The 23,570-nt window shown below is 37.1% G+C and overlaps 1 protein-coding gene and 1 long non-coding RNA gene across 2 annotated transcripts in view; one reads left to right on the top strand and one right to left on the bottom strand.

The window, feature by feature from the left end:
* LOC123668999 (protein NDRG3-like) overlaps positions 1-14,888 on the bottom strand; it is a 178,741-nt gene extending 163,853 nt beyond the window's left edge. Inside the window, exon 1 of the mRNA XM_045602677.1 lies at positions 14,537-14,888. Within this exon, the coding sequence (XP_045458633.1) occupies positions 14,537-14,676 (140 nt within the window). The 5' untranslated portion in view covers positions 14,677-14,888. The remainder of the gene's footprint in view (positions 1-14,536) is intronic.
* Positions 525-3,252, top strand: LOC123669000. The gene is made up of 2 exons (XR_006745660.1): positions 525-650; positions 2,881-3,252. It is a non-coding gene; the product is annotated as an uncharacterized LOC123669000 (long non-coding RNA).
* Positions 14,889-23,570: the final 8,682 nt, after the last annotated feature.

Here is a 23,570-nt window from a genome sequence, read left to right on the forward strand (position 1 = left end):
CTTAGGCTCTTGAATAATTTTTAATTTGAAAAGTTGAGAGGGAATGAGACAATGTCTAAATCTCATTCTATTAATTATGGAAATAAATTTTCTTGATTCACAGCTGATGACGTTATATCAGGGCTTAGTATTGATGTCTTTTTGAATTTTAGCGTACCATTATCCTTTATTCTGCATTGTTATAGTCCCATAATCTCTTCAAAATCTATTAATCCCGTCTTTGATGATTGGAAAGTAATCGGAGAAAGGTGTTTTAACAACATCTTTGTGGTCCTCATCATATCCACTTTTTGTAGCTTGATCAGCTATTTCATTACCTGATATGCCTCTGTGGGAGGGTACTCAGGCTAGCTCAACGTAAACATTTCTCGCATTTAAATTTTACAGTAAATTTCTAATCTTAAATACTACATAATTTGTTTTAACGGTTAATTTACAACTGTAAATTTTTTTCCAAATACTTTCAAATTTATATCCATAAATAGGCCATAGAGAGCTAGAATAGACAGACTTTGAGATATTTATCGTTAAATGTAAAATAACTGACATTTGGGAAAGCATTACAGATTACAGATTTCATTGATTGTGCGATAATATTAGAAGACACTATAGAACTCGATAATTCTCTACTATCGTTAACTTCCTAACAGGTAAAGAAGAGTTTATTGCCAACATTTTTAGAAAAAAAACTTTTGGGCTAAAATTAATACCTGTTTCATTTTCCATTGAGTTAATTGGTGTAGATTTCATAGCTCCAGTAATTATTCTTAATATTATATTTTGAATAATATTTAGTTTCTATAGCAGAGATGGTCTAGCATTTATATAGGCAATACAACTATAGTACTATGATTTTATATAAAATACTTAGAATCTTAACATAAACACCCCAAAATACTCCTGCTAAATATCATTATATATTGATTATTTTATAGGCTCTTTTACATATACAATCAATATGGCTATTAAACTTAAGTTTATTATCTATAATTACACCAAGGAATTTTTGTTCCTTTACAATAGGGATAGTTTCATTGTTATATGTAACTTGAACATTAAAATTTGATTTTCCGAATAAATCAATAAAAAATAAAAATAAAAATAAATAAATAAATAAATAAATAAATAAACATAACAGAACTTTTGGAAGAATTCATATTTAATTTAAGTTTATTATGGTAAAAAGTTTGCAATTGACTGAGACTATACTATTATACATTTAGCTATATTTATATTTTGATTAATATAATATAATCATATTGCATATTGTATGATATTTACACTATTTTCTTTTACATTATTTTGGATCTGAGAGGTGTATAGATTGTATAAAATTGGTGATAAGATAGCACCTTGCATTAATGCTTTATGTGCATACTTAAGGCCCATGTATAATATTATTAAATTTAACATATACTGTATGGTTATAAAAAAAAGTTCAATATCCATTTTAATAACTTTCCAGTTATTTTTAATTCACTCAAGTCTTATCAAGTGAAACAGGTTCACATTATTATATGCACCCTCAACATCCAGAAATACACAGATTGCATTAGAGTGAGCAAAGATAGAATTTTTAATCTCAGCAATGAATGAAACAAAGCTTTCAACTGCACTTTTGCCTTTTCTGAAACCTAGTTGATAATCAGGTAATAAAGAATTTGTTACTACAACATAATCCAACCTTACTTTAATCATGTGTTCAAATATTTTCCCTACGCAAGAAGTGAGAGAGATAGGTCGATAAGAGTTATGATATTGAATTGGTTTTTTAGTTCGAAAAATACATTATGTTTTCCACAATTCAGAAACAATTTGAAAAGACCATAAAATATTGTACATATATATTTTTCTTTAACTTTTTAATAATTAAATATGGAAAGTCATCCAAACCAGGTTTTGAATCTTTCCTTGACAGTAAAGCACTTAAATTCATCCCAACTAAATTAGTTTAGAAGAAATTCATTATTTTTATCTTCTTTGTTTTATCAAATAAATTATCTAAACAAGTATTATTTTAAACTTTAGTCTTTGTATATTTATCAAAAAAGTCTGATATAAAACTATCATGTCTACTGTTAGCACCTATTTTAAATCTTTTTATAAAGTTCCATATATTGCTAATGGGAGTGTATCTATTATATGAAGTGCATAAATTTTTCCAACTTTTCTTTTTTTCGTCTAATAATCCTCTTTTTCTTAGCTTCCATTTTCTTTATAGTTAAGATAATTTTTCATATTCAAATTCTGGCGGTAAATACACAAAGCTAATTTACAATCCTTTACAGCCTTTGCACAAATTTCATTCCACCAAGGAGAAGGTGCTTTATTATCTCTCTTTTTTGTGCCATATTTCAGTTTGGGAATACTCCTCTTTAAAATTATTTAGGATATTACAAAATTTGTTGTAAGATCCTACAGGATCTTCATTGGTTATCTTAAAATTATTGAAATGACTTTCTGAGAGAAAATAGTATTTTTCCCAGTTAGCTTTATTATACATATATTTATTTACATTATTATTAGTCACATAAGTATTTGGAGATGCAATTATATTAGTAAATATTGGGGAATGATAAATTATGGATCCTCACCAACATACCAGTCGCATATGGGTGCTAACTCTGGACTAACTAAAGTAACATCAATGGCAGATATTTTGTCATTTGGCCTATGGCCTACGTACGGTAGTGGCATTACCAGTATTAAGAATACACAAATTTATCTCATCTATCAAATCGTATAGATTTTTACCCCTTGTTTTAGTTAAAGTGCATCCAAATGCTACATGATGCGCATTGAAATCACCTGATATTATATATGGTTTAGGGAGACTGGTTATAATATTTTTTAATTTAGAAATATTAATTTTATTTTTAGGTGGACAATATACACATAGAATAGTTAGAGGGCCGACTTTTGTATCAACATAAATGGCAATTGTTTGAAGATCTTGGAAATTTGAAGTTGAAAGTTGGACATATTTCATAGAACTTTTAATTAAAAAGACTACACCACCATGTTCATTTTCAGCATTTTTAAAAATAAAATCATACCCAGGCATGTAAGTGTGACTGGGAACTTTTTAACCATGTTTCATTTAATAAACATATATCTATTTCATTATCAAATAAAAGTGTTTGTAACAAAGGTTTTTTAGTATTAATACTTAATACTTTGTCTATTATGTTGTACTAGTTTTAAACTATCCATTATTCAGATAAGTTTTTAATAAAAATTTCCTTAATATGAGATGTGGTCTTAATTGATTCAGAATTTCCTAATGCTACTAATGTTTTTATTATCGAATTCATGACTTTTGTATTATTTAAAATATCTGAGATATTAAAGTTATCTGTTTTTGGTGGTACGAGCTAATTCTTTATTTTTATTACTGTCAACTTACACGTTACAACTTAGTGGACACGGTCAGGCACAACATCTTGGAGACACTTCCGGAGATCTTAAAAAGCCAAAAAGATTTCCGAATTTCTGGAGGAGCTTGGGTGGCAGGAGTGAAAAAGATATTCCCACACACGCAAAATAGACGGAATGTTGTTGAGTTGCAGAAACCAGCCCATCTTACCATACCATACCATATTGTCAACTTTTCCTGTCTATTTCTGTATGCTATTCTTGGGAAGAGCTAGAAAATTAACAATATTTATAGTAGCCATTACATAAGATTTCCTATTTTTTAATATTCTAGCTGCTTTTGTTGGACAAACTTTTGAAATAGCTAGATGATTTCCAGAGCAATTAGTACACTTTAACGTTTCAGAAATACAATCTTTATATGAATGATTTTAGAGCATTTAGAACAAAGCTGTTCACCACGACATATTTTAGCTGAGTGATTGAATTTTAAGCGTTTAAAACATTGTAATACCGGAGGGATATAAGTATGTACTTTATATCTCCATCCGTCTAATAAATTATTTTTAGTGCAATAAAGTACATAAATAAATAAATAAAATATATTCAGGTAGAGAAGTACCTGAAAATGTTATTGTTATGGTTGACAATGGGATTAAATTTTCTTTTTCGCGCTTCACAAATCTGTGTTTTCCAACAATGTCTCTATCACAGCAAATTTTTTCAAACAATTCTTTGTTTCCTATTTCTTTAGGAATATACCTAATAACGCCTACCCTTTCCACAGAGGATGCAGGTATATATGCTCTTAAATTATGTTCTAAAAAAAAAACCGACTTCAATTACATCGACGAGTAATACAACGTAGATCGACGAAAAAATAGTCAAGTAACTACGCGTTATCAAAGATTACTCAAAAAGAAGTTATCAGATCTCAATAAAATTTATATGTGACCACATGATAAACATCAGCTTTCGATTAAATTAAAAATTATCAAAATCGGTACACCCAGTAAAAAGTTATTGCGGATTTTCGAGAGTTTCCCTCGATTTATTTGGAATCCCATCATCAGATCCTGGTTTCCTTATCATGGTACTAAACTAGGGATATCTCCTTTCCAACAAAAAAAGAATTATCAAAATCGGTACATCCAGTAGAAAGTTATGCGGTATAATACAACGTAGGTCGACGAAAAAAGCGTCAAGTAAAAACGCATTATTAGATATAACTCGAAAAGTAGTTGTTAGATCTCAAATAAATTTAAATGGGACCAATTGGCACACACCACCTTTCGATTAAAACAAAATTTGTCGAAATCGGTCTACGCGGTCAAAAGTTCTGATGTAACATACATAAAAAAAAAAAAAAAAAAAAAAAAAAATACAGTCGAATTGAGAACCTCCTCCTTTTTTGGAAGTCGGTTAATAACCATAGGGATTTCAGGAAATTGTTGGCCAAAGTTGCCTGTTTAAAAGATATTTTAATTTTATTTGCATTAATTCGTGCTCGCTCATGAACCCCCTTGATATTTCTGAAATATTTGGAGAGGTTCAAAGGATTCATGTTACCAAGTTTTATTTCCTTATCTATATGTTCTACATAAACTACAAACTCCCCATTAGAGCTTTTATCGGGATATTGTCTTATGTATCCGTTTTTAATGTATGGTGTTACAATGGCTTATAGTTATCGATAGTTTGAGTCATAATGCTTTTTTTTTACTGGATATGGACTTCGCTGATCTCTCCTCCTCATCTCCATCGCTTTCTCCTTGCACTTTTATTATTTAACTATTAAATTTACTAAAAAATACTATTAAAATAAATTTTATTTATATGACAATTTTAAAAAAGGCGCGTTACGGCTGTATTTTTTAAATGCAACATAAAAGGAAAAGTGTTGCTAGAATGTACGACACACGTCAAGACAACATCTTGCCATTATTTATTCTTTTCTTTATTATTAGTGGGTAATTAGGCTATTGTGTACAATACAGTTAGATTTTTTATCGGAGGTTAAACTTTTGTTATTTCTGACTCTACCTTAATTCCAGTGCTGCGGTAAGTGTACTCATGCTCCGTACTGCGACTATCACGCGTTATTTTCGATCAAACTTACGTAAAAACGATCTTTACTGCAAGATCAAAATACGATACGAACTGACCTTTAACGACTGACAAATAGACACTTATAAACAAAATAACGCGTCAGACATAATATTTTAATAAAATTAGTAACATTGCGTGCTAGAATATAGGTATAGAAATTCGAAAAATACCCAAAACCGAATCGGAGCACCCCACTGTTTACGTGGTTTTGGTCTGCCCTACCCCTAGAGTGTTTTTTTAAGCCGGAGGCGCGGAGGGATGCAGCCCTCGCCCACCGTGCGAAAGCGCGCGAACGAATGCGGAACGGAGCATGAGTGAGCGTGCTTTCGCACGCAAGGCGGAAGGGCTGCACTTAACGCAGCGCCGGAGCCAAGCGTTACTCTAACCTTAAAGGAGGTAAGTTAATTTTTTCCTATTTAAAAATTGAACCTCAAAACTTCAACCACGATATCTATGTAACAACGGGATTTACATGAAAATAGTTGCCCGGGGGGGAAAAAAACCCACACTCCGTCCCACCCCCACCCCCAACCCCATAAATTTCTCGCCGGGATTGTACGTGATTACCAGGAATTAAATTAAAGTTATTTTATTGTACGTATTGAATGATAAAAATTTACTTCATGAGAATGTATTAGTTGAGAGTGACGAACAATTCAGAAATATTAGAGCGCGAGTTTATTACTAGTACTGCCACCTGTTGTGGAGTACTTTCTTTATTTCTCACGTCACATTTATGTAATAGTTATACATTGCTAGTACTGGTCTCAAAGTTACTGTATAAAAATATAGGTGGCGCATAGAGCTAAAACTGCCATGTTATATTAATTCAAAAGTCCCATTTTTATTATATTTAACGTTATTCAAGACAGTGCGTAACTATTTACTGGTGTACTTATAAATAAATAAAAAAGATTTAATTAAAATAAAAGATAAATTTTATATTTAACATTTTTTAAATTGTATCGACTTCAATGTATATAGTTGTGTTTGCTGGCAAACGAAAAAAAAACGACTTCAATTATATCGACAAGTAATAAAACGTAGATAGACGAAAAATTAGTCAAGTAAATACGCATTATCAAAGATCCATACTCCAAAAGTTGAAATGAGATCTCGATGAAATTTAAATGTGACCACATGATAAATCAGCTTTGGATTAAATTAAAAAATTATCACAATCGGTACACCCAGTAAAAATGTATGCGGATTTTCGAGTTTCCCTCGATTTCCCTGGGATTCCATCATCAGATCCTAGTTTCCTTATCATGGTACCACACCAGGGATATCTCCTTTCCAAGAAAAAAGGAATTATCAAAATCGGTTCATAAACGACGAAGTTATCCCCGAACATACATTAAATATATAATATATACGGTCGAATTGAGTAACCTCCTCCTTTCTTGAAGTCGGTTAAAATTATTGAACCCAACTTTGTAACAATAATTGCAACAAATATTTAATATACAAAATAATGTTATTGCTTGATTAAGGCAAAGCATAATTATGTTTAAACCAACTTTCAAAAAAGGAGGGCGTTCTTAAGTAATTCGATTTTTTTTCATGTATGCTAGCTACCTCAGAACTTTTGACTGGGTGGACTAAATCGATGATTTTTGTTTTAATCGAAAGGTGGTGCGTATCATTTAAATTTAATTGCAGTAATTGTAATAAGTACTTTTCGAGTTACATCTAAATTGATTTGATTCCCGCTCGGGATGGATGTTTGTATTTGTCCAAATATTTCTTTCCGGTTTGGATGTCTGTCGTTGTGGGTCTCACCACCGTGCCTCGCAGAGCACGTTAAGCCGTCGGTCCCTGTTGTTATCATGTACACCTGATAGCGATCGTTACTCATAGTAGGGAATATATCCGCCAACCCGCATTGGAGCAGCGTGGTGGATTAAGCTCTGATCATTCTCCTACATGGGAAAAGAGGCCCAGTAGTGGGATATTACAGGCTGAAGCGAATGTATATTCCGCACAGATGTATCTGAACACAGTTATTCTTTAAAAAAACTATTTTTATCTGGGGATCAATCCGCGCACATAAAAAAGTCCATACAGATATTTCTCGTAACCTGGGCGTTTGTGTTTGTGTTTCTGGATCCCCGACACAGGTCTTACAATTTCCTAATGGCCAGTGAAGGAGCCTTGAGTTTCATTATTTAGGTATTTGTATATAGATTGTTAGATAACAATAAGAATTTATACTTAGGTTTAAAGAATATTTATTTTCTCATTGAAAACACACAGTCACTTACATGAGAAACTATCAACATATTATGTGGGTAAAAATACAAAAATTGTCCAGCAGTTCACAGATACATTACGATTTGTTTTACACTTTAACTACAACGAATTTCTATCACCAAAACATTTTACATACCAAAATTAGACCATTCCTCAACTTATATGCATTATTATCTATCCATTACCTATTACCTATCTTGCATTCAAAATAAGTAGTGCAGAGGCGCGCGCGCGGAGCGCGCGGCCGGCAAAGTACTCGTACTAAGACGGTACTGTCATAGTCGTATAGTACTTATTTATTTAGTTCAAACGACCATTTGTATTAAAATGATAATAATTGAATGGTAATTTATACTCATAGTAAAAGCCGTCCGAGTGATAGTCGGAACTGCAAACAGACAATTGCACGCTATTAGTTTTAATACAATATTAAGATAGACTGGCAGTTAAAGCTGGGATAACGATATCAAGCAGAAGAAGAAGTACTTAGGTACCAGTTGTCTAATACTGAACACAAAACATTCATACATATTTACAATTTTTTATTTATTTTTTATCTGCATATCGGTCAGTGACGTAGCGAGGTTAACCCGAGCCCGGGGCACAATAACTTTTTAGCCCCCCACTCCCATCCGAAAAACCATATTTGTCCAGCAATTTTTTGTTTGGCGCCCCTTTGTGAGTATCGCCCGGGCATGATCCCCCCCCCCCCCCCCCGCACCTGTTACGCGACTGATATCAGTTATAGTTACACTGCATATCATACACTGCAAAAAAGTTAAAACGCACCCTAACTGTTGCAAAAACGTGCAATACTAGGTCTCTGTTTAGTTAAGGCTAAAGCCATCAGACGAATAACGGTATCCAACAAACGAAAGCTTATGAACTATTTTTCTTTTTGTTTATCAAACTCAACTACATTATACCTAAAAATGGCAAAAGCATCATTCACAATGTATGACCATATTAACAATTCCGCTGGATCAGACAACGGCTCAGTTAACACAGATAAATATGCACCCACGTCGTATTTAATTATGTCAAACTGTTTCATTTATAATAATAATAATAATAATAATAAATAAATTTATTTGTGAAAACACACTTTTTTTTTTTTTTTTTTACGTGGGGAAAATCCATCATGGATACCCTCCAGCACGGGGGCGCCAGAGGGTTATGTCAGACTCCTACTGACTAAAAACCACCACGTGTGAGCAGTCGTCCGCCTGGGTGGGGCGAGATGGGGTCGCGTTAGCATTCGCCATCTCACCCCGGCGGTAGGCCCGGATAAAGCCTCCGGGCCCCGGCACAATGGTTGGGTGGCCTCGCTCACAACAAGGCCACCCCTTAGAAGTGTGGGGCCGTGTCGCCCGGCCGGCCGAAGTCCCCCGACTATCGGCCGGCGACCCCACTATTACGAGGGGGGGAGGAGATGGGCAAACCGTCTCCTCCTTGCCCCCGTACGTCTGCGCCGGAGTGGGTCAGCGGAGACGTCATTCTCCCTGGCCCGCTCCGCGGTCTCCTTCTGCGTCATTACCTCTTCGCAGAAGGAGACCGCCGCCTGCCACGATCTCTCACTGTCGAGCATGGCTTTTACGACGCTCGGCAGTGAGAGATCCCGTCCGAGGACCGCCGAAAGCGCGCGCCGCTGTGACTCCCACGCGGCGCACACCTCCAGCGTGTGGAGCGCCGTATCCTCTGGTGCCCCACACTCGTGGCAGGCTGGAGTCGCCTCCCGTCTCGCGATTTGGTGCAGGTACTTGCCGAAGCACCCGTGTCCGGAAAATACCTGCACCAAACGGAAGGTCAGCGGCCCGAACCGCCGCCTCACCCACTTTTGAAGAACCGGCCTGATCGCGTCCACCGTCCACTGCCCGGGGACCGGTGGGGCCAGGTCCTCCGTCCACCGTCGCAACAGGGTGTCCTGCGCCTGCCTCCGCATGCGTGCGACCTCCTCCAACGTTGGGGGCTCCCCCCGGGATCTCCTCGCCGCCACGAAGTGGTAAATTTCGGCGAGGATCTCCGCCTGTAATTCCCAGGGGGGATCGCCAGCCAGCACGCACGCCGCCGTCCAGGACACCGTCCGGTAACTGCGTATCGCCCTCGTCGCGATGACCCGCTGCGGACGTCGCAGCAGGGTCTTGTTGCTGCGACCGAGGGCGTCCGCCCAGACAGGTGCCCCGTACATGGCCATACTCCGGATGACTCCGGAGTACAGCCGACGGCAATGGGCACTCGGACCACCCACGTTCGGCAGCAGCCTCCCCAGTGAAGCGGCGGCTCTCACGACTCTCGGGGCTAGCTGGTTAAAATGAGCCCCGAAAGCCCACCTCCCGTCCAGGGTGAGACCCAGGTACCTCATCTGGGCCCCAACCCGGACCTGGACCCCATCCAGAGTAACCTGTGTACCTGGACGGGGTCCCCCTCGAGGCCCGTGGAACAGCAGAGCTTCGGACTTACTCAGGGCGACTTCAAGCCCCAGGGCTCGTATACGGCCGACCACAAGTGTTGTGCCGGCCGTGGCCGACCGTATCACCTCCGCGAGGTCCCTTCCTTTGGCCACGACTAGGGTGTCATCGGCGTAGCACGACACCCGCACGCTTGCAGGCAGCGTGCCCCGAAGCACCCAGTCGTAGCTGACGTTCCACAGGAGTGGTCCCAGCACTGACCCCTGTGGAACTCCGCATGAGACGTGACGTCGAATAAGGCCGTCACGCCCCGGCACCAGGACCTCGCGACCCTGGAGGTAGTCACCCAACAGCCTCCGCAGATACAGGGGCACCCGGTGGTGGCGGAGTGCCTCCTGTATTGTCGCGTGCGGGAGGCTGTTAAAGGCGTTGGCAATGTCGAGCGAGACAGCCAACGCCTTCTCCCCCTCGCGGACGGCCGCCTGCGTCCATCCTTTGAGCCAGAGCAGGGCGTCTACTGTGGACCGTCCCGCTCTGAACCCGTATTGGGCCTCGAATAACCCGGGCCCAGTTTCTTCCAGGTGCCGGACGACACGGGAAGCCACGACTCTCTCCAGGAGTTTGCCCGTGTCATCCAGTAGGACGATGGGCCTGTATGCGGAGGGCGAGTCGACGGGTCGCCCCTCCTTCCGCAACAGGCACAGCCGTCCCTCCTTCCACGGCTTCGGGAATCGTCCAGACGCGAGGCAAGCGCTGAACAACTCCCGAAGCCGACCACCCATCTCCTGGAGGGCAATTCCCAGCACCCGGCCCGGGATACCATCCGGACCAGGTGCCGTCCTTTTTCCGCGCAGTCGGCGGACCGCGACCTCCATTTCCGCCTCCGACACAGGCGGGATGGAAGCCTCATCTGTCTCCTCGATAAGTGGGGAGTCAACCATCAGCGGAGGGGTGTGATTGGGGTCTCTTGCGGGGAAAAGCCCATCCAACACCCTGTCCAGGACCACGGGGTCCAACGACTCGGCGACTGGGGGCGCCTGGTGCCGGAAGTTTTTCCGTGCAGCCTTGTACGGACGCCCCCACGGATCCCTGTCGAGGCTCGCCAGGGCTTCGCCGAAGGCCTGCGACTTGGCCCTGACGATGGCCAGCTGTAATTCACGCTTGGAAGCGCGGTACACCTCGTACAGCTGGCGCTCGACCTCCAACTCCACGGCCGGCATTTGCTCGTCTGTCCGGCCGTGGCGTCGCCTCCTACAGCGTCCGTATGGTCGCCGTGTTGTGAAAACACACTGCATCAGGTTAAAATTATATAAAAAGAAAACACATAGTACATAATTTACAACAAGGACTAAATACAAAGAGGATGCAAACGTAAAACAAAACAAAAAAGAGATACAACATAAACTTATCGATTAAAAGTATATAACTAATACTTCATTTATATAAGTTCGCAGCATGCCTCACAAAAAGGTGTGACCTCAGTTTAAGTTAGGACTGTTAGTCCTAACACTGGTTTTCAGGACCACCCTATGTTTTGTAATTAATTTTCATTTTGGCGGCATTCTGACAGAAATACACATACACATGGATCCATTCAAAAACATAGAAATCTATGGATTATATAAAATATTGCAAAACAATACATACTAATAAAGGAAAAAAGTGCGATATGAACAACACAAAAAAGTATACTGCATAATAAGTACGTTTATTTGATCTATTACATAATTATATTGAATAAATTGAAATATAAATATATACTCATAAACATACTTGCTTATTATATAAACACATAATAAATGGATACATATAGGATTTATGTCTCTCTCCCTTCGTCTCGTATTTAACACGTCCACATAACGTGTTACATCGTCTTGCAAGCTGTATAATACAAGTTACAGTTCGGAGATCCAGTTTTTTCTTTCATTGAAAAAGCAAACTTTTTGGATCAAAAATGTCGGATACCTGTGAACGCAATTATTTACGGTAAAATATGACCTAAGTATAAATTTTACATCCTGCTGGTAAATCTGTAACTTATGCGTAAGTCAAACTTCTCTTTTCTTCTATCTTTTGAAAGAATAAAAAAAAAACGAGTGTGCTTTAGACCATACGACTGAAGTAAAACTTGTTTAGCAATAGGCCTGCACAATAGGTCTGCTCTGTGTCTTAGATACACGAAACGCTATGAGAGAAAGAGAGAATGTGTGCTCGCACCTCTCTCACTTGCTCCGTTCGCCTCGCCCGATAACGTATTCGTAACGCTCACGTCACGCATTCACCAGCTTACATGCTAAGTCAAGCGTGCGTAAAAAAGTTTTACTTCATTATAGTGGAGTCTCAACAGATAGAAGAAAAGTTAGTTAATAACCTTTAAATATAAGAAATAACACTTTGTTACAGAAAACGTAGTAGGGAATATATCCGCCAACCCGCATTGGAGCAGAGTGGTGGATTAAGCTCTGAACCTTCTCCTACATGGGGAAAGAGGCCTATGCCCAACAGTGGGATATTACAGGCTGAAGCGACAGAAACGTATATTTAGTAACTTTACGTTATTATAATGACTATAAAAAAGAATACAATGTAAATTATAAATTCATCTATAAATCGATTGTCTCCGCTTCGGTTGACGCAAATCAGATATACGAAGTTTAGAATAATTATTTTTAATTGCCATATAAATAGGTATTTATTGTATGATAAAAGATAAAATAACACTAATTTATTCAAAGATCTCGTTAAATAGTTTTATTTTGGTGAATACATCGTTTTTTTTTTCAAATAAAAAAAAATGAATTATATTATTTGACGCAGTCGTTAGTAGTTATGCGCGCACATGTCGGCGATTTTATATATACACATATACATTAATAACAATGTTTTTTATTCGTTTGTTAACATTTGCGTTAACCTTAAGAGTTACTTTTAATAAGCCATATTTTACATGAAAAGGCTAATTATTAACAAAGTCATTTCATATGCTATATTGTATCGCGTCTTGCACGAGTAGGCTTTCGACCGTGTTCTTCTATTAATTTTAACATAGATAAACTATACTTATATATAACCACATAAGATACAGTATCTATTCTTAGGGCCTATTTTACTGCTTGCCGTTAACGCTCTTGATTAACCGATCGAGGTTTCCAAATGTTTTTGGATCGAAGCTCCTTACGGCAGGCTTGACATTTGGCTGGGCGACCGAATTGAAAAAAATGTGATACTAAAACCGTAAGAAAAATATATAACGGAAGTGACGTAATATCAGTCACACGACTGTATAATATGACGTTTGTAAAACTAAAATATTACTAGTAAACTTTTTTAAATTATTTATGTAATTTTATACTGTCGACAAAAATAAATAAATACATGTTTTTTTATTTTACTTAATAGTTTGAATTATTATTATTATTATTTTCTTTGATTTATTTTATTTTACGGTATTTGTTATTATCTAAAATACTAAATTTCCTAAATACTTTTATGTACTTAATTAAAAACCAATCAACAAAATAAATAAAAATATTCAGAACTAGAAAATATATATAAAATTCTACATTTTTTTTTCAAATTGTGTTGCTTCTATACTATCCGAAGGAACTTCGTTCCTACCTGGTGTCCCATGACACCACATAATTTTTTTTTTTCATTTTTATCTTTTACAATTTTAGCAATTATGAATCTACAAGTTCTATTTTATTAATTATAGGATAAATAAGTCCTAATGGCCTGTTCTACCGTCTGCTCCTGTGTGGCTACGGTAGTAAAGAATTATAGCTAGCCCCTCTCTTCCCGTGAGTGTCGTAAGAGGCGACTAAGGGATAACACAGTTTCACTACCACCTTGGAACTTATAAAGCCAACCGATGGCGGGATAACCATCTAACTGCTGGCTTTGAAATACACAGGCCGAAGATGGGGATCAGCGTCTTCGGTGTGACAAAGCCAGCCCTGCGGTCACCAATCCGCCTGCCCAGCGTGGTGACTATGGGCAACACACATGATTTCGCACTATTTTTGGCGCGAACTTGTGGAGGCCTATGTCCAGCAGTGGACTGTGATAGGCTGAAATGATGATGACCGCCTACTGTTTAAGACCATTCAAAGATTATCTGCAGGACAAACACTATTCAACACTTCTAAAACATGCCCTTAATCACGTAAGTCTTATTGTTCATCTCAAAATATCACTTCTGTCTACAATCATTAAGCAACAGAGACATTCAAAAAGCCGTAATGTTTCCGAAACAGATAAACCCACAGACACAAAATGAATGTGAGTACAAAGTACGTTTAACCCGTAAAAACATTTGAAAAAAACCCACACAGTAAATGAAACACAACGAAGCATTGAAACAATCTAACAAAAAAAAAAAAAAAACTCACGTGTCTAAATAGGTCAGCGAACTGGTCGCGTGCGCAGGGAAAGTTGAAAAATTCGCTAATGTAGTTGTATACACAGCTACGTTCCCGACATCCATCGTCTCCGTCTTCACCTCATCATTAACGAAACCATAGTTATCCATTCTATATATTATATATTCTACGATGCAATCACAGGTTTCCGATGACAAGTGTTTAGCACAAAGCACTCGGGTCGACTGATGGCTATTGATGAACGCTCGATGATCGCCAATTCAGTGTTTGCACTCGACTGGAAAAAGCTACCGAATAATGGTATTAACTAACTCAATGATTATACAGTCAATAAGTTAACGCAGCCAATTATGATACAGCTTACAAATATTGTTCTGATGACGCAGCTAGCTAAGAACGCAGTGAGTTTTCGGCTGCCTTTCCACCTGAGTACGTTGCTAAGCTTTATGTGTCAAACTTACACTTTATCACTTCAACCTATCGCAGTTGGCTACTGGATATAGGCCTTCTAAGATCGGGCCAAACATTCCGGGTTGTTTCCCGCAATTCTCATTCAACAGTCTTACGTCAATCGTCGGTCCAGCGGGCTGGAGGATGTCCTAAACACGAGGTCTCTAATTCAGGACACGTCTGCTCCAGCGGCTATCGGTCCTGCGACGCAGGTTCAACTTGCTAATTTTGTGGACTATGTCGGTTTCATTTTCTCGCGGATCATTCTAATCTAATGAGATTTTATTTACTATATGAGAGAGACTCCAAGCATAGTCCATTCCATTTCACGGTAAACGACTTTAAACTCATGGGTCGACGTCTCAGTATCGAATGTTAAAACAGGTAGGACGCATTGCTTGAAGACTTTTACATTGAATCTTCGAAGTGAAGACTCGACGAAATTGTTTCGTTAAATGATATGTCCTAGGTAGACTAAGCAACTTCGAGAAGGGTAATATCGACTGATAGCGATCTCGGTATGACTTTGTTGATAAAAAACTTTCGTTTCGGCTTAGCTCATCCAACGTCTCCGCAAAGATGACCATAGCGTCGGCACAACGAAAGTAAGAGATTCAGCTCACCATTTCATTCGGATCAGCGGTAAACGGTTTGGGTGATATTATAAGGACCCGATCTCCTTAGGTGTGTTCTCCCTGATCTTGGATAGTGATGGTCATCGTTGCTGCGTCGTACATACATCTCAGCACCATATATCGCCAGTCGATATGACATCTCTTCAGAGAATCTAGGACTGACCGGATCACTTCAGTCACACACCTTAAGGCAATGTCATATTTTTTTGTTCATAACTTTGTTTAGATTTTCTTGCCACTTTAAGGATAATTTAGTTTTTTTATTTATTAGTATGGATGTCCAATTATGCTGTGTGGTTACGGCAGTAAAGAATATAGCTGCTCTCTTCCCGTGGGTGTCATAAGAGGCGACTAGAGAATAATACCACCTTGAAACTTAAAAGTGTGGTGACTATGGGCAAAACACATGAGTTCACGCCATTTTTGGCGCAAACTTGTGGAGGCTTATGTCCAGCTGTGGACTGCGATAGGCTGAAATAATGATGACGATGATAGAAGCCAAATAATGTTGTGTAAACTGTAAAATAGTTAAGGAAAGTACGGACTGCAAAAAAATAGGAGATGTGCTACTACTAACTATAGTTAATAGCAATCATATTTGCAAAATAAAAGCTATTAGCATATGTCAAATAACTAGTTTTAACGCACGTTTCTAGTGGAACGTCAGCCTAACTATAATTTTAATGTAACAGCATCTTGCACAGTCGTCAATTGCGATTAATCACAATATTATTTTATTTATTCTGACTAGGTGTGCCCGCGACTTCGTCTGCGTGAAATTCAACAAAAAAGTTATTGTTTAGTTCGCAGAGCTATAAAAAAATAGATTCTAAAACAAAAGTAGCCTATGTTACTCTTTACTACATCAGGTATCTGCCAGTGAAAGTCCTGTCAAAATCGGTCTAGTCGTTTCAGAGATTAGCCGGAACAAATAGACAGACAGACAGACAAAAATTGTAAAAAATGCTATTTTGGTATATGTACCGTGTATACATCCATATACATTTAGTAAAAAGTGGTTATTTTAATATTACAAATAGACAATTCAATTTTATTTATTTGTTTAGATAAAAAGTCTGTCTATTTACAAAAATATATACATTTAAAAATAAATTGTTTTAAAATATATTTCAGAATGGAGAAGATAATAAACATTACTCGAGAATTTTTATCTCAATTATGGAGATTTCACTGTTTTTTTTTCTGAATACGTCACAATATTTAGTACCGATAAATGTACAGTGTAATACTAATTAAAGCCTGATTGATACTTTTAACTTTAATGAATACGACATTGCGTGTTGTTACATGTTATTACAAGGAGACTTCGATGCGATTGTAGTACAACCATTTATTAAATAATTAGGTGTGCCACGCGGTCCTCCGATCCCATGGGAATGTCGGGATAAAAATCCTATGTGCTATTTTATATCCCCAGCTATCTACGTACCAAGTTTCAATAAAATTGGTTCAGTAGTTTTTGCGTGGATCAGTAACATACATACATACATACATACATACATGCGTCCATCCTCAAAAATTTTCCTATTAATAATACTAGTAGGATAACTGTACTTCTAGGCAGTACAATAAAAAACTTTGTCGGACTACTTGTACATCAAACTTTATGTTGGCCCGTCAGGAACCCAACGGTCAACATCATATTCAATTTTGTGCTGGAGATTGTTGACGATTAGTTTCTTGATATAATGCTCACTTCAGCCTGTAACATCCCACTGCTGGGCATAGGCCTCATTATTCATGTAACAGAAAGATCGGAGCTGCTGCCACTATGCTGCTCCACTGCGGATTGGCGGATATATTCCCTACTATGAGTAACGACTGCTATCAGGTGTACATGATAACAACCGGGACTGACGGCTTAACGTGCTCTCCGAGGCAGGGTGGGGAGATCCACAAGGACTGCACAAATACCCAGACCACGGCAAACACCTGTATGGCCAATACAAATGTTTGTCATGTTCGGGGATCGAACCCGCAACCGCCAGCGTAACAGATACTATCCATGGCTGTAATCGTTGCGCCAACGCGGCGTCAAAGAAATACATATAAAGAATATATTACACCCAGACTCAGGGTGGGAATCGAACCCACAAACCCCGGAGCAGAAAGCAGGGTCACTAGAAACTGTGCCAACGGGCTAGTCAGAATCTCCATTCCGAATAAATCGTAGCTTAACTTAAAACGATAAATAAAATTTTGATTTATGTGAGAAGACGATTTGAAGGTGCTTTTCAAGCCTATTTGAATAAAGCTGTTTTTAATTTTGATTTTATAAATCTTGAAAACGGTAAAGAATTATTTATAGATATAACACATAAATGTCACATGTTATTAGTGCGCCAAATTAATAATCATCATACGGGCAGTAGAGACAGATTTCAATGCTGGCAAAATTGTTTTTTTTTAATATTACAATGTTTGTATAAACTTGGGTAGGTTGACGGTGTCCTCAATGTCACTCATAGTTGTAGTCTATTGTATGCCTCTTATTTGTTCAAATACGTAACAAATACTATTGTTGGATCATTTCTTTAGACCTGCTCTATTTGCGACGCAGTATTAAAAAGTATAACAACCGCTCTGGGTAGTGATGCGTGTAGGCGCCTAAAACACCAACATTGAAAATTGTTTTCTTCTTTGCCTGGCTCATTGCCATTTCCTTTGAGGTCGGCCCCCCGTATCATGTGGCTCCAAGCAACTCGTTCCTGGTAGTCTCTGGGTGTTCGGGGTCTTCCTCGTCCTCGCGGTTTAGTTACCTTAGTACCAATATTTATAATTATGTTTATACAAATATTTCTTTCCGGTTTGAATGTCTATCCTCGTGGGACTCCCCGCCGTACCTCGGAAAGCACGTAGGGCAACTACAAACTGCGCCGACGGGCTAGTCAAAATTCATTTACATACAAGAAGAAAGGCCTATGCCCAGCAGCGGGATGTTACAGGCTAAATCATGATCGCGAACGTTAAGAAGTATAAGTACGGGAGATTAGATTGTATGCTCAGTTATATAGTCGTCAATTTTGACAACTACCTATTTAAAGTTTATAAGACAAAACTCCGTCAATTTGTAGTGGGATGGATCGACGGGTACATTTAGGTATCCTCTGAACCAAGGTTACTTCATTATTTAATCACAAAATAAACATCAATGATTGTAAGCCCGTTGTAACATCAATGATTCCAGTAACCGACACTTAGTTATCTATTTGTAACAAAAACTTTTTTAGTAAGTGGTAAATTTGTTCACGATAATTAATATATGGCAAGATCATATTTTATTCCATGTTATTTTCGGCGAGCTTGTTTTTTATGAGCTTTAAATTTGTAATTATTAAATAAAAAATAGACATTGCTATTTACAAAACCTATATTTTATCATCGTTCGTGTTGTCGTGTAACGAAAAATTATTAAAAGAGCGGGTTCTCTTTCAAAATGACGGGTTAACTATAGAGGCCTTTATAAATTCACAAAGTCTAATTATCACAATTCCCTGAGAAGTGATACCTATCACTCTCTTAGAGCAGAGACGTTTGTCCTTTACCTTGACAAGGATTATTATTCTTCACCAAAAATCGTCAGAAAAGTTTCTCCGTTTAAACTAACAAGAGGACAGACCAACAGACAAACAAACATTATTTGTTTTAATATGCGCCTAGTTAACTTAAAGTAACACACGGCGCGGGAACTAATATGTAAGCTCAATATTATATTACGATATAGCAGTCCTATTTGCAATAATTAGTTCTAACAGTAACGCCCTGCATAGACTATCAATAAAATAAGCTTAAAGCCATTATTACCGGAACAAAGCCATTCGAATACTGAATTAAAAGTGCCGTATGATGTAGCTTTAATGACACTCTGGGTTCACTGAGGAAATATCCTGCTCAAAATCTGGAGAACTTAGAAAATACCTCGAACTTAAAGAAGATCACAGCTAAATAATACAGATTTCAAAAAGTGTTGTGTCCTATGTTGTATAAGGTGACCAGAGCTGAAGGGATTAGAGGTAGGGTCGGCAACGTACTTGCGATGCTTTTGATGTTGCAGGCGTCTATAAGCTACGGTAATCGCTTAACATCAGGTGAGGAATACGCTTTTTCGAATATAAATGCAAATGTATGATACTCTTTGTAACTCTTCAACTACTGAATCATTCGTAACAAAATTGCTAATGTAGACAGCTCGAGTATAGTCTGAATTTGATACCGATATTTTCACATTATCAGAAGCTTATCTTTATCATGATTTAATAATGGGAAGATTTGACTTATTCTACGTAGCACTTTAATTATTGCGTTTGTTTTGAAACAAAAAAAAAAACATCTTTAATTTACATCGACAAGTAACAAAATGAAAACACTGGCAACGCAGTTGAAGTCGATTAAATAAGCATTATTAATAGCATATATATTTATCCGTCAACCCGCCGTGGAGCCGCGTGATCAATTGAGCTCCAATCCTCATTCTACATGGAGAAAGGCGTATATCCAGCAGTGGAAAGATAAATGTATGAAGTAACACACAATAAAATACACTCGTGTGAGAACCTCCTTCTACAAATCTGTTAAAACAATAAACAGGAGCTAGTGTGGTCCTAGCATCAGATACAGTAATAATAGAGTCACTTGTAGACGCAGTTGTTTCAATGAATATTAATAACGCATGAACAAACAGAACCATAGCTCACACACGTGTCCGTTTGTGTCGCGCGAACTTTGAATATATACTAATAAAACTAAGATTAGAACGTTTGCTTGTTGAATTTATACTCGACCTTTTACTAAGAAATAAAGGCTATGAACGATATTATGTAGTTATACGCTAAACTAAACATCTATAAAAATAAATAAAATTGGAGTGTCTGTTTGTAATATTAAAATAACCGCTTTTTACTAAATGCATTCATAAAAATGTTATTTTGGTATATGTACCGTGTATTGTCTGTCTGTCTGTCTGTTTATTTCGGCTAATATCTTAAACGGCTGGACCCATTGTGACGGGACTTTCACTGGCAGATAACTGATGTAATAAGAAGTAACTTAGGCTACTTTAATTTAAGAAATTTATTTATATATAACTCTGCGTACTGAACAATAACTTTTTTGTTAAATTCAAGGCGAACGAAGTCGCGGTCACAGCAAGAATAAAATATAACTAATAAATAATAAAACAGAAATTATAACGAAGAATAATAATTGAAAATACAAAAACTTGACATCTATTAAAAATATTTTTATAAACAAAATAAAATCAAGAAATCAGGTTTTATTATTATTTCCATATCAAAAGTCTATATATGTGGATACGCCAAAACATAAACAAACGCAGAGCAAATTCTCAAAGACCTCTTAGTCTTCAGTCAACAGAGTATTTGACTGAGTGTCACAATAACTACAACAAGTGGTTATTACACCATCGGTCTGGAATGGACATCGCTAGGAAAAGGAAACGTCGCTGTCGTAAGCATTCTTGGAGTCGTTCATTGGCAGCATAACTGAAGGCTGTCGTGATAGGGCTGGCGTTATCTGACGCAAACCGAATTGCCGAGAACAGAGTGCCTAGTGCGAGTTTTGTTTAATCCGTCCAACTGAGATAAAAACTACCCTATCTCCTAAGTTGGACCAAAATACAGATGCTTACAAAGTTTAATAAAAAATTGGTTCAGTAGTTTCGAAGCTACATACCGATAGCAGCGCCACCTACCAGGTTGAACCGGTTAACGCCCTCGCAACCCCCTCTTGTGGGTGGTATTTCTTTAAATCCGTTCTTAGCTGACCTCTACTCGACTACTATTTTCTTCTATTTTTTATTGTAACAAATATAATTTTTTCGGTAAATTACACAAATGGGCAATTTTTTTGTTTCATTGTCAGTATGATTTTTATGCATGTCCTACCCAGTTCATAGGGTATTTCTTAAACATTTAATGTGTTTAGTTTAAACGTTTGATTTTGTCTTTGTAGTAGACTTTATTGGCTTTCGGAATTTATACAAATTATTAGTGTCACTCTATTTTTTTAATAAAATTACTTTATTTATGATTACTAATACAAGCACGAATCTCTAAATTAATTACGAAAACGTACGTATCTAGTTTTTTCATAAATATCTATAGAAAGTTATTGTTTAATATTTCTTTTTTGTCTCTTTAGTATAATTCATTAATGTGCCTTAGCTTGACTCTTTGTAATTAATTAATTTAATTCTTTTATTTTCATTTAATTACCCTCTTTTTTGTAGTCTGAGTTATTTAAATTATTTCTTCAAATTACCCCGTAACAGCCGTGCTCAATGGGTTTTTTATCTTTCCGGTAATTAGTTGTCTAACTAAAGAAAGATCGATACAATATATTGTATCAAAGAACTAGTTAATATAGTACAATAGTATTACGAGTAAAATTGTTGTTTATATTATATGGATTATCAACTATAGTATATAATATAGAATATAAATTATTATTATAATTTTAATTATTAATGTTTTATTGTTTAGGATTGGAATAGTGTGGGTTCATAAAACGAAACCACTTACAAAAATTGAACTCAAAATTGACGAGAAAAAAGACATTTAAAATTATATTCACTAATGAAGGTAGCAGCGTGTCTCACAAAAAGATCCTCGGCTTCAGTCAGGAATAAACCCTAACACCGATTTTCAGGACCACCTATTGATTTTAGCCAGTGAATAAATGTTAAACTATTGTAGGGGTTCTATCCCTAACTATTTTAAATGAAGACTTCTTCTTTTTATAGTTGGAGAGAAATAACACTTTTGCTGTTCAGATCGGAATATCTTTATTATAAAAACTTACGACTATGTATACAAAATTTAAATGACAATATATTAATTTTAATACAATGTTTAAAATTTGGTTGTCAAAAGAGGTTGCTTACTTTTCCACACGTAACGAGATCGTATGTAATCATATACATATATAATGTAGGTAAACCCTACACTATAAAATATACTTACGCATGTATTAATACGAATAATAATCATGCTTTTTGAAGCTTAATGAATGAACCCAATATAAATCATAATATACACATATACACACGTACTACACACCGAACATACGTTTTCTTTTTTGTTATGAGACAAAATTTCATCTTTCTTAAGAGACATCAACAATCCATCCGCTTGATGTCAATGTAGGAAATTAAATCGCGCTATAAGAATTTCTATGTCCAATATATAGTCGTGAATAATTTCAGAGCGTCACCCATCATTGCCTGATGCCTGATTGCCTGATATAAATGTTAGTGTTTAGGTTAACGTTTTGATAGGCCCTAGGGGTTTATAAATATTAAACGAGTATTATTATTGTTCTAGTTCAGATATAATTCCCTAGATGTCGCTGTACAACTCAAGCTATTTTCTAAATCGCACTGGCCAGATTCTCTCGCATTTAATGACCTTCCTCGGTCGCGTCGATACTACGGGCAGTCAAGTGTCAAGTCTCCGTGGTATTCACTAGATGTAATCAATGCAAACTGTGGGCAAGAGACAACGATATACGCTAGACAGAGAAATGGCTATCGGTATTAATTAAAAATCAAACAAGAAAACACTAAACAAATAATGGTGGGGTAATCGGACGCGATCGATATACATTGTATTTAATGTTTTTCTTTGGTTTTCTTAATATATTAAATATTGTGCCTGAAGATTTTTACGAGATAGAAACTCATTTTTTTCTTTTTGTGCTACGGTGTTTTTGTTGTGTGCCTGATGTGTGCCTGCTGGACACTTACGAGATACAGACTCATTTTCTAGTATTATTTTTGTGCCTGGGCAATTCCACGAGAATAAGACTCATCTTCTGTATTTTGTGTACGTACTACGTGTGTCTGTGCATTATTTGTTAAAATGTCACGCCGTACGCGGTATGAACTTAGAAGAAAATGTGTTAAGTGTAATACCACTGCA

Source organism: Melitaea cinxia, chromosome Z (assembly GCF_905220565.1).
Source record: "Melitaea cinxia chromosome Z, ilMelCinx1.1, whole genome shotgun sequence".
Classification (NCBI taxonomy): domain Eukaryota; kingdom Metazoa; phylum Arthropoda; class Insecta; order Lepidoptera; family Nymphalidae; genus Melitaea; species Melitaea cinxia.